The sequence below is a fragment of the Pteronotus mesoamericanus genome, unplaced genomic scaffold (assembly GCF_021234165.1).
Source record: "Pteronotus mesoamericanus isolate MK-2021 breed Mesoamerican mustached bat unplaced genomic scaffold, CSHL_Meso_final contig_29, whole genome shotgun sequence".
Taxonomy (NCBI): domain Eukaryota; kingdom Metazoa; phylum Chordata; class Mammalia; order Chiroptera; family Mormoopidae; genus Pteronotus; species Pteronotus mesoamericanus.
In genome coordinates this window covers 2,484,033-2,495,361 of record NW_026555123.1, presented here as the reverse complement: position 1 = coordinate 2,495,361, position 11,329 = coordinate 2,484,033, and the positions used below count along the sequence as shown (strand labels likewise).

Sequence of the window (11,329 nt, the reverse complement as noted above, 5' to 3'; positions counted from 1 at the left end):
GTCAAACACAATCCCGAGACGCTTGTGGCAAAATAGAGGTAACCTTGTTGCAATGCTTTATAAGTTGGTTTTCAAATCTGAATTCAAAAACCTTTAAAGTCGCTTCAGACTTCTTGATAGAGGATGGATCTCAAAAAAAAAAAAAAAAAAGGAGGGGGGAGGGGCAAAAGGAAAAAAGAAACCAGCTACAGGACATGCTAAGGAACCCAGGATTTCAATTAACCCCTTGTTAAAGTCAACTGAAAACATCGAAAACCGGCGCAGCTCCGCTTTCCTGAAAGGGCTCTTTCAGCCACTGGGGCCCGTTTCTCTTCCTGCTCCTTCGCTGGAGCTCCTGGTTGGCAAGCCAATGACCAATATAGAAACAGCACCATTCAGAATCGGATGGTCTAGAAAACCCCTATTTCTGCTTTCCTCTAGGTGTGCAGTGAAATGAAAATGCTTTTTTTTGAGATCCTTGAATATAAATCCTCTACGTTTTAAAAACGTCTTTTTTTTTTTATTTCCTCCTTCAGTACTCCTAAGGTCATTGGATAGCGTATGTTGGGTTTGGGGTCTGTTGGTTGTTTGTTTTAATTCTAGTAAAATCCCATGATTGTCTTCACAGTGTTGCTACCATATTACCTTGTCATTAAAACAGACTTCGTGCATTTCATGGAGCATTCATTTCTCAATTCAGTTTTCATTGACTGGGCCGTTAAATACTTTTGTTTCCGAGTTCAACGTTATACTTTCCCACCGTCTCCAACCGTGGGGGAAAAACGCGTCTGCATGACCGTTCCTCACGCCTCAATGGGACTGGCCACCATACTGTTGGGCGTGTCAGGGAGCTGAGAGGACATGGAGGCCACTTCGCTGCCGGTGGAATTAGAGCCCGGTCCTCCTTCGGAAAAATTGACCTGCAGAGAAGGTTGAGAAATGAAAAAGTCGGCTTTCACCACGTTCATAAAAGAATTAGAAAGTCATACGTGTGTGTGCATACAAGTATCTGAGTATGGAGGTGGATAGATACGCAGAGACATCCAGGTATTAATTCAATTTTAACAGGCTTAAAGAAAGCCTCCCACAAGGACAAGAGTTTGAGAAGAAATCCTCTCGCTTTCCCATCTTCCAAGAGATCTGTTTTAACTGAAACTGAATTCCCAACATTATGGTTGCATTAAATTATTTAAGAACCAACGTGTTTCCCACTGTAAAACGGCATGGCGACTCTACCACGCATGCTCAGAACAGAATCCTCCCGCCGGCTACGTGCCGCCCTGGGCGCGGGCGAGTTCCCAGTCTCCCGGCTGCACAGCCTCTCTTCTCGAGGTGGAAAACCCGTCACACACTCGCAGACCGTGAGACGGGCGGCTCGGAGGGGGCTCCCCAGATCAGTGATGCGCTCCTCGGAGGGATCACAGCGTGGGCTGTCTTGCTTGTTGGTCCTGTTGTCTGTTGGCCTTTCTCTTTCTCTTTAAACTAGGCTCTTCCTTCCGAGAGGAGACCCATATATTATAACGTCATCGCATTATAAATACCTGGCTCCTTTTGAGCCGAGCAAGTATTGTGTTGCTGTTGGAAAGCTCCTTCTCCACCCAGCCCCTCGCGCCCCCCCCACCCCGCCCCCGGCCAAGGCTCCCACTGCTTCTGCTGGCTTCTGTCAGGAAAGTTCCAGAAGCTGCCCTGCACCCTCCCCTACCTGCCTTCTAGGATCCAGGTCTCGCTCAAATAACTCCTAAGATTAACCTGACTGAAATAAGTTATTTTTTCTAATTCCAGAGTCTACCTTCCTATCTACCCTATTACACTTTCCCATTGTGAGGTCAAGGGACTTCTCAAATGTTCCTGGGCTGGCCCCCTTGCAAACAAACCTGGGCTGAGCCTGTAACCACTGGCTCCGGCCCATCACCCAAGTGCTGCCACAGAGGAGAAAATGCCCTCCAGGCGCGTGTCAGGGCAGAAAGGTAACTTCATATATTGAATAATTTTATTTATCTCGACCCTTAAGCCTTTTGTAGGTGAAAGGTGAGTTCATCTGCTCTTTTCCAGATGTATAAAACATAGTAATGCTAAACTGGTTTTCACAAATTAGCTCTCTGATTGGTAGAACTCCTGTTCCTTTTGCTACATACATGCCCCATAGCATGTAACTAAGTATGAAATTTGAACTCCTACACTTAAAAGAATTTAAGCAGTCCTACATTTTAGATTAAAACAGTCCCAGGAAGGGGTAGAGTAACAAAAAGTATCAATGCTATCTTTGAATAACTGAATTCTTCCCTGATATATTTGGAAACTGCACCCAACAGGCGCCTGCTGCCCACTGATAATGACATTGATTATGCACGTCCCACATTATTAAAACCACCTTGATTTAGGTCCTTAAATATACCATTCGCTAGGAGCTGAGGAGGGAGGGAATTTACTAATTGCTGATTAAAATGTCAAGGTGATCTCTAAAGTCCCTTCCAGCTCTAAAGTCTAAGAGGCACGATTCTGCAAACCTGTCGCCTTCCCACGCACGTCTGTTTAGTTAGGCACCTTGAAGCTAATCCATCAAAGCAGGGCTGACAGAAAATTCAACCTATATGGTCAAATGATGAACTCCCATAAAAAGAGACTCAAGGAGGATTGTTTTTCTTGTGGGCTTGCCTCCCTCTCTTCGCCACAGCACCCTCATCTCTGCCCAGCCCTGGGGCAGGGAGGCACCGGTCCCAAACCCCCCCCCCCCAATCTTTCATTGTGTAGCAGTGAAACCAGAAGCTCCTTGCTGTGGGAGATTCGGCCCCTCGCACAGGGAGCTGACACTTACCAGTTGCTGAAAAGCAGGCTGATCTATGTCACTCTGCAAGGCGAAGTCACTCAGTACTTTCCAAGGTGGCTGGTAACTTTGCACCTCCACTGGGTTTGCCTGTAAGCCACCGTCGTGTCTCTCGGGACTGGCAGCCACCATGGGCGTTCCTGTCATCCCCTGGATATTCTGTGAACAGGCGGCACCCCCCATCCCTTCATGTTAATGAGCAAACTCCCTCCCTCCATTGTCTGCACAGGCTAAACAAATATACCCAGGTATTATCTTATCTATAGTGTGGCTTTTATTGACTCAGTAATCTGCCGCGTATGGATATTAGCAGGAGTTCAGTTTTGTTTTACTGTGTTTTGTTTTTTTGCTTCTGTGGGCTGGACTATTAGGTCTGCTTGGATCCCATTTTAAACCAAATTCTACTGCAACTTCCCTCTGCCCCGTCCTCTCTCGGCTCACCCCAGTGCAGGGCCAGCTGCCCCAGGCCACCACACAATGCGGGGGGCTTCCTGGGCAGTTTCAGTCAGGGTTTCTCCTGGCGGCTGGCCCCGCAGGGCCAACCTCCGCCCTCCAGCCTTTGGGTCTGGCTGCTATTGTGCTTTTATGCACTAACCAACTTAGAAAGTGCCCTGGCCCAGGCTTGGCCGGCCTGCCAAGTTTAATGACAGCAGGTTTTATGGCATTTAAAAATAGGGCCAAAGCAGTAAAAGCAAAAAAAAAAAAAACCCTCTAGGTTAATTTAACCAGAAGGCCTGTGGGGTGGGTGCCGCTGCAGACAAGGGGTGGTAGTGGCTAACAGTGCCAGGGGCCTGACATCTCTGGAGGCCTGGGCTTGACCTTGAGCAGAGGGTACCCTGTTTTTGTGGGTCACCCTGGGGGCACTCGCAGGCCTCAAGGTGCTGCGGAGGCCTCGCCGCGCCTGGGGGGTGGGCAGGCAGGCAGCGGCCCCCAGGATGCCCCTTCCTCTGAAACCTCGGGGTTCCACAGGAAGCCAAGGAGCTGTCATCCTGTCTGAATGTCCAAACCAGCGCCAGGCCTCGCAGCCGCCTGTGCACAGGGCAGTTGTGTGGAGGGTGGAAGTGAGTTTGAAGGGCATGGGCCCACCCACGCAAGCTGGGGCTGCGGGCAGCCACCTCAGCCCGCAGGAAGGCAGTACCCCCCGCTTTGCTGCCAGGCCGGCCCTGCAAGGCCTCTCCCTGAGATTGGGGTGGGGCTGGGGGGCTGCCTGTCGGGGCTCCGTTCGGAGCCGGAGGGAAACCTGGGACGCGGGCGCCGGCCAGGCAACCTAGGCCACCAGCATGCACCTGGCAGCCTCCTCGGCTTCCCTCCGGCCCCTGCCCACCGCCTGGGCCACTCACAGTTTTGTCATTGGGCTGCTGCTGCTGGAGCTGCTTCATCATGATGCTCCGCTTCTTGTCCTTGCACCGCTTGTTTTGAAACCAGACCCGGATCACGCGGGGGCTGAGGCCCGTCATCTCCACGAGCTGCTCCTTCATGAGGGCGTCAGGCCGGGGGTTGGCGGCGTAGCAGGTCCGCAGGGTGTGCAGCTGCTTCTCGTTCAGCACAGTCCGCACGCGGGTGGTCTTCTCGGGCTGCTTGTGGACGTGGGGCCGCAGGGCCGGCTGCCGCGCGGAGATGGGCTCGGCTGTGGGGCAAGGGGCGCCGTGAGCGCAGGGCCGGCCGCTGGCTGGCTCGCCCGCCCGCCCGCCCGCCGCTCCCGGACGGCAGCCGGGGCTTTGCGGCCTCGACAAAGCAGGGGCAGCAGTGGCCAAAATCTCGCTCTCTGATCTCAGAGGTCAGAGCTGAGTGATCTGCACCGGAACGCAGCCTCCGCCCCTGCTCTGTCAACACAGCGCTGGCAAAGGGGTGCGTGTCTCAGGGTGCGTCCCCCTGCTCGCAGCGGGGGTGGCATCTTTCAGAGTTGCTTCTCCTCCCTTCTTGCCTTTCCTCACACCCAGACTGGGCCCAGGTTACACCAAGCGCCCCTTCCCCCCCGCGACTCTTGGGCAAAGGCCACAGAGGGTACCAGGCACACCCAGAGGCCCCAGAGCAGCCAGAGTATCTGCAGCATTGAAGGCCAATGCCCAGGAAAACTATGCCAGAAAGCCTTGAACCTCAGTCCGGAGGGGCCACTCCTGTCAAGGGTCTGAGGAAATTCATACTTCAGCCATCTCTCGACTCCTTGACCTTTCTGAGAACCAAGTCTACCCAGACATTCCTGAAATGGGCTAACCCCAAGCAAAAGAAAATGGATTCTGTTGCACTGCCTGGGCTCCAGCTAAGGACGCTGGGACGTGCCGCCTCCTGACTCAATCCTGCCTTCCAGCCTCCTAGGGGGCTCCCCACAAGTGCAGCCCAGGTTGCACCAAATAGGAGTTGCCACCTCAGGCTTTGCCCCTGTGTGAGGTACTCACAAATCCCCCCCCCACCGGGGGCGAATTCTCATGGCTGCCAGAAAGCAGAGGGGATGAGCTGCCTGTTTCCTCAGCCAGAGTTTAGAGGGAAGTGATACTTTAAAAACGCACCAGGGCATATCCATTCATGGCCGGAAGGCAGGATTGGAAACACTGTCTGCCTTCTTACCCCTGGCCCCCTCCTGGCGGACCTTAATGTTTCTACTCTCCTTGGGTGGGGGCGGGGGAAGGGAGTGTAAGGCCCTCTGATCTGTAGGGTACAAATTCTACACCTTCCAGGACCCCCCAGGGTCAGGTCAACACCTATGGGGTCAATTCAGTGGTAGAGCCACAGGCCCCAAAGATGAAATTCTCACCAAATCACTTAGAATGAATGGTTTAAAGAGGCAGGCTCCCTTTAAAAGGCAATTACTGCAGATTAGCTTGTTGACAGTTTTAAATTACAGCTTTGTGCAAGGACCTGCCGTTATCAAGACTGTATCTTTTCATGTTCATTTTCTCACAAAAGGATAAAAATACATTTAAAAAATGTTTTGGTGTGCCGGGCAGTTGGCAGGGAAAAGGGATTTGAGAAGCTAAATGACTTAAGGCCACCTCAACTTCCTTCACTGGGTTCCAGAAGGAAGCTCAGGGCCCAGAACTCCACCCCTTTAATTAGGCAGCAACCCGCCTGTGCCCGGCAGCAGCCGATGCCCGTTTTCTGTAAGCCGCGGCTCGGAGGCCACGGCGAACCTTAGTGCTGTTTGGGCCTGTGTGTGCATGTGTGCACGAGCGATGTGCATTCACGTGTACCCACATTTAGGCACACAGACCTGCAGGTGTGCTGGGAGAGGTAAAGGGAACAAGGAGCGCATCGAGCCTCGCTGCCAGGGAGCCAGCGTGAAGCGGGCGCAAACTGCACCCCCTGCACTTCAGTTACCCGCCGGCCTGGCCGCCGCTGCTGCCTCAGCGGCCAGCGACCCGTGGCTACCGGGGTCCGGTCGACAGCGGCCACCGGTGCGCCGCGCCGGGCGAGGGCAGGCTGGCCTAGTCGGAGGCGCCTCCCGCGCCAGCCGGCCTCCCTCCGGGCCGAGGAGTACCTGCCATTTGCAGCGGCCGTGCCGGGTGCAGGGGGCTGAGCGGGTCGCCGGCGCCCAGGCTGGCCCGCTCCACCACGTCGTGGTCGGCGCGGCAAAAGAGCCCGTCCTCCCGCAGCGCGAACTCGTCCCCCGGGATGAGCTGGCGGCTGCAGGCCACGCAGCGGAAACACTCGATGTGGTACACCTTGGAGCGGGCGCGCATCACGAAGTCGTTCTTGCTGAAGCCGATGCTGCACTTGGCGCATTTGATCCCGTACAACCTGCGTGGGGCCGGACGGGAGAGAAGCACAGGGACAGGGGTCACTTCAGGCGGACAATGTCCCTCCCGAAATGGCCGGCTACCCGGCCAGCAGGCCCTGAGCCCCGGAAATCGGCAGGAAGCACACAGGCAGGGCAGGGAGGAACAGATGTGATCAGGTCTCCCTCCCGCGCCCTTTCTCTCTCGTCCTTTTCCTTTCGAATGCCTGTGTCTCAGTCGCCGGTCCTATTTCACCCAGGCCACACCAAGGACAAACGTCCGATGCGCTCTGCACCCTGGGCCGCGGCGCCAGGGACCGGGCACAGGGCAGCCCTTGCCGGGCCCAGAAGGAAGGAGCCCAGAGGGCCTCCGGTGGCCACCGGCCCCACACTTTCCAGAAACGTCTCCAAACCTGCAAGCGTAAGTCCTCCTTCCAAGAGGATAGGAGACTGTCAAGCCACTGGGCGTGCAAACACCCGCAAGTGCACCGGCAGAACAACAAAATGAAACCCGAGGGTTTCCAGATCCCCCTCTGCACCAGTCCCCAGCAGTCTGCCTGGAAAGGAAGGTCTTTCCGCAGGCAACAATGTTACCAGCAAGGTGCCTCTGCAGTGTTCCTTTCCTTACCATTTTTAAAATTTGCATATGCTCCCTCAGGCTTTTCCAAGGGGTCTGAGGCATCTACCTCTATTTCAGTTTGCTTGAGAGCCATGACCGGCCAGAAAAAGGAAAAGCCCCGCCGCTGAGGTCTTCCTCGCTGACCTTTCCTTACCAAGAGACAAGCTCTGTAGGTTTCTGGGCCGCACCGCCGGGCCCCGTCACTGGGTACAGGCAATGACAGAGGCCGGGGGGGGGGGGGGGGGGGGGGGGGCCTTCCTACAAACGGAGTGGGAGAGGAACAGACCCACACAAAGCAGGGAGGCAGCACCTCGCTCCCCTAAGGGGAGACAGGGAAACCTAAGTGATCTCGCTGCTCTGCTTTTAAAGAATTTCAAAAGGCCACGCGTGTACACACACACACACACACACACACACACACACACAGAGGAGGTGAGACAGTGGAGAGGAAAAGGTAAAAGCAATTGGCTCCTTCTACAAAAGTGTATCGAGAATGAGGCACACGCAGGCCTGTAGGCAATTGAGCAAAAACACTGTCTCCATAGGAGTAAAGATACTGCTGGAGGCGCGAAGTGAGCTCGCCCTCCGCAGAATCTCGGGTTCACACACCAATCAAGTAAACAATGGAAAAGGCTCATTTGTCAGAGGTTAGAAGGTAGATTCAAAAGTTTTGCCTCCCTCCGCCTACTCTAAGTGAGATCTTCCATTTCATAGGATGAGGGCCTTACCTTGCTCGTGACCAAACAATTTGGAAAACCCCTCCCCCTTCCTCGGGTTCCCCGCTTCACCGTGTCCTCCCACTGGGCCCCCACCTCCACCCACGTATTCATAAACTTTTTTTGCACTGTTCCGTTCTATCAATCAAGAGTCTACTCTCTGCTTTTATGATTTTAAAATAAGAACTAAAAAATCCTGGACACTAAAGTGAGCAGGAAACATTTTTAAGGGCACAGTTAAATCTTGACTAAACTTTTGAGTTCTCAGTTCCAGAAACTCCACAGCTCACGAAAGCTATTTTCTTATTAATAGCCACGAGAGAAAGTATTTTAAAAATACAATTTTGATATCTTTTTAACATACTAGCGAAGGTTTTAACTCTTCTGTTTTTTATCGAAACAATACAGTTTTCTTTAGAACTTCGACTGGCTTCCAAAGGCAGGAAATGAAGTTTCTGATATATAAATACACAGGTCAGAGAAAATGTGAGATTAGCAAAGCATGAAGTATAGACTCAGAATAAATGGAAAGGGGAAAAAACTCAGAAAGTTCCTTATGTGGTTTTAGTCTTGTCAGTATGGGCAATTCGCTCATTTTATCAGTTACCAGATTTTAATGTGAGAAAGGAAGCTGTTCAATTATCTAAATATACCAATTGTTCGTAGACAGATGATGGGCAATTTGATCTGCTCTGTCTAATTCATCAGCTCAGATAAGATAAGAAAGAAAAGACAGTCAGATGTCACCAAAGGGTTAATATTTAAAAAGATTAAATTTCCGGCCTTTTTGCAGAGAATATTTGGTTTGGTTTTTAAAGGTTCCAGCTAGAAACTCTTCGCCTAAAAGTAAAAGTCTATTTGCTCTTTGAAAATGTATCTTTAAACATGTTTGGATCAAACTTTTATTTCACCCATTACACTGGTATCTCCAAAGAACTGTAAGGTACTAATAAAACAATGAACTAAAATAAATATATAGAAAAGAAAAACAGCGCATGGTACAAAAAAAACAATGTTTTTAAAGTTTAGAAACCCCCCATTCTCCATCTTTAATTTTTTGGTTTGTTTTGGAAAGGTGAGGGTAAAGGAGAAATATAATCTGAGCACCGCAAGTTCTAAGAGCAATTAAACAAGCTTCGATAACCACAATTTATGAAAACCACCATCAAATTTGGGGCGGGTGCCCTAAAAAGTGAGGTGAACAGCACAGCTTACTTTATGTCATACAGGATCAGGGTCCCTTCTGCACGCCGGACCCCACTAAGGCAAACTTCACCAAAAGGCAAAGCCACACTAAGTAAGAAATAAGGAGGTGGGGGGAGACGGGTATCTCTCACAGTTAAGGAAGCAGTATATAAATGGCATACCTGATATAATCTCTTTTACAGTAGGTTTTCCCATCTCTAACAAAGCACGTACAGCTCTCGTCCAAGTACTGATTACACTCTGCACATTTCAAACATGCTGCATGCCATTCCAAATCCGGAGAAACCCTCAGAATATACTGATCGTGAATTTGATTGCCGCAACCAACACATAGGGAAATCAGGCGTTTTTCTGAAATGAAAATAAATACATGATTGACTAACCGTTTACTTCCTACAGAGATAAACACACTTTTAGTGTCGTTCTCTTATAGGGCGTACTCTGGGAGTTTTTTTTCTTTCTTTCTTTCTTTCTTTCTCTTTAAAGAGTATTGCACTTTGGGATGGTAATTGAAGTGTGCCATCAAAACCCTGACTCATTTTTAAAAGGAGGTGGAATAGATGTAAAATGCAGATTTGAATAGTCTACATTTGTAAACCTAGCACGCAATCAAACCCGTTCATTTTGCATTTTTTCCCCTCCCTCCTCCCTCTTTGCCATAACCGCTGGAAAAGATTGTGGATAAGTCAAGTCAAAGAAAAGGTTTTGACTAGCAGCGTTAAGTGAACGCAGGGATGTCTATATTTTCCATGAAGCACACTCTTAAATAGCACCTAGGACTGGATATTGTTAGCAAGAGCACACATCAATACAGTTGTCACTCGTTCTCTTTTGCAAGTCTAATGCTACTTCACATCCCCGGGTATTGTATGTGCAGGCAGACCTTTGCAACAGAATAACCTTCTCGGAGAGCTCGGGATTCCCGGGGAGGAAACCACCACTTAGCACCAGAAGGCTGGGGCTTGGGAGGGCACGCAGGCGAATTCAACACAAGGTACGACCAGTTTCCCGAAGATCAGAACCGACAGCAAAGCATGCAGGCGTGGCGGCCACGAGAAAAAGCCACCTTCTCTCTCTCTCTTTCTCTCTCTCTCTCTCTTTCTGTCTCTCCAGGCAATGACTCCAACTCTGAAGAGCCCTTGGCACCCGTGCCTGAGACAGACCCCCGCACAGACCAGCACACCGAGCCCCACAAGGTAAAAGAGCCTCTTACTTTTTGGTGGATCGCCCATGTCTCCCATATCTGTAAGAGGGAGTAGTGTCCACAGTGAAATGGTGGTTGTACAGTTGGTGAACAGCCCACAGAGAGGATGCTGGAGCTGTGGCTAAGTGGGAGACAGTGGCCCGGGGGCTGCCGAGGCTGAGCTAGCCGCTGCCCGGCCGCGCCGCGCCCTCGCGGATCGGAGAGTCCAATCGGAGCCGGCGGAGCTGGCGGAGCGGAGGCGCTGCGGCGGCGGAGGACTCGGCGCGGCTCGGGCACCTCTCTTCCTTATCTCTTACTCAAACTTCTCTGCTCCAACTCAGCTCCATCGCCATTGGTCTGACGCAGCGCGCGGAGACGTCAGGCGAGCGCCGCGCCCATTGGCTGCGGGGCGCTCGGCGCAGCTGTTCTGATTATCATATTTCAGCCCAGCCGCGGCCGTGCGCCACTGACCGCGCGGCGAGCCCGCGGGAGAGGATTAGGGCTCCCCGGCAACTTGTTCGGGGTCCGCCGCTCTCCCGCGACACTCACCGCCCGGCCGCTCTGGCTCTCGGCCTCCCTCTCCAGCTGCTCCTCCTCCTCCTGCCCCCTCCCTCGCTCCTTCCCGGCCGCGCCGCCTGCGCCCTCGCCGCCTGTCGCGCTGCTCCTCCGCCCTGCGCTCCTGGGGTCCCCGCCGTCCGGCTGGCCGTGTTGTGCGCTGGGCTCACTTTTCTGCCGCCGGTGGCGAGTGGCTGGTGGGTAGGTCTTCCTGATGATGAGACCCCCCCCCCCGCCCCCGGGTTCTAAGCAAAGGGGCCACTTGGAACAGTTTGGCTCGGTTTGATCTCGCACTTGGGCGCACAGCTTCGGGCCTGGCCGTGCTTGGCTGCCGGGGAGGGTGAGTTCCCGAACTGGCTGCGCTTGGCGCGCCGGGAGCTGCCTTGGGGGAAGAAGGACCGGGAATAGGACGAACGGACCTACAGGACTTGTTTGCTACTGCTATCCCGGGACCCCATTCCCTCCGACCCTAGATCTCCAAAAACTGGGGGCGGAATGGAAGGGACCCTCTGGCCTTAGGGGAAAAGCAGGTTGG

General features: G+C 52.6%; 1 protein-coding gene across 1 annotated transcript; it reads right to left on the bottom strand.

The window, feature by feature from the left end:
• Window positions 1-499: 499 nt before the first annotated feature.
• ISL1 (ISL LIM homeobox 1) lies at window positions 500-10,514 on the bottom strand. Its single transcript, XM_054575290.1, has 6 exons — window positions 10,270-10,514; window positions 9,218-9,407; window positions 6,279-6,538; window positions 4,144-4,430; window positions 2,795-2,962; window positions 500-899 (listed from the first exon to the last, which is right to left on the bottom strand). The coding sequence occupies exons 1-6, from the start codon at window positions 10,295-10,297 to the stop codon at window positions 783-785; spliced, it is 1,050 nt and encodes a 349-aa protein (XP_054431265.1). The 5' UTR covers window positions 10,298-10,514; the 3' UTR covers window positions 500-782.
• Window positions 10,515-11,329: the final 815 nt, after the last annotated feature.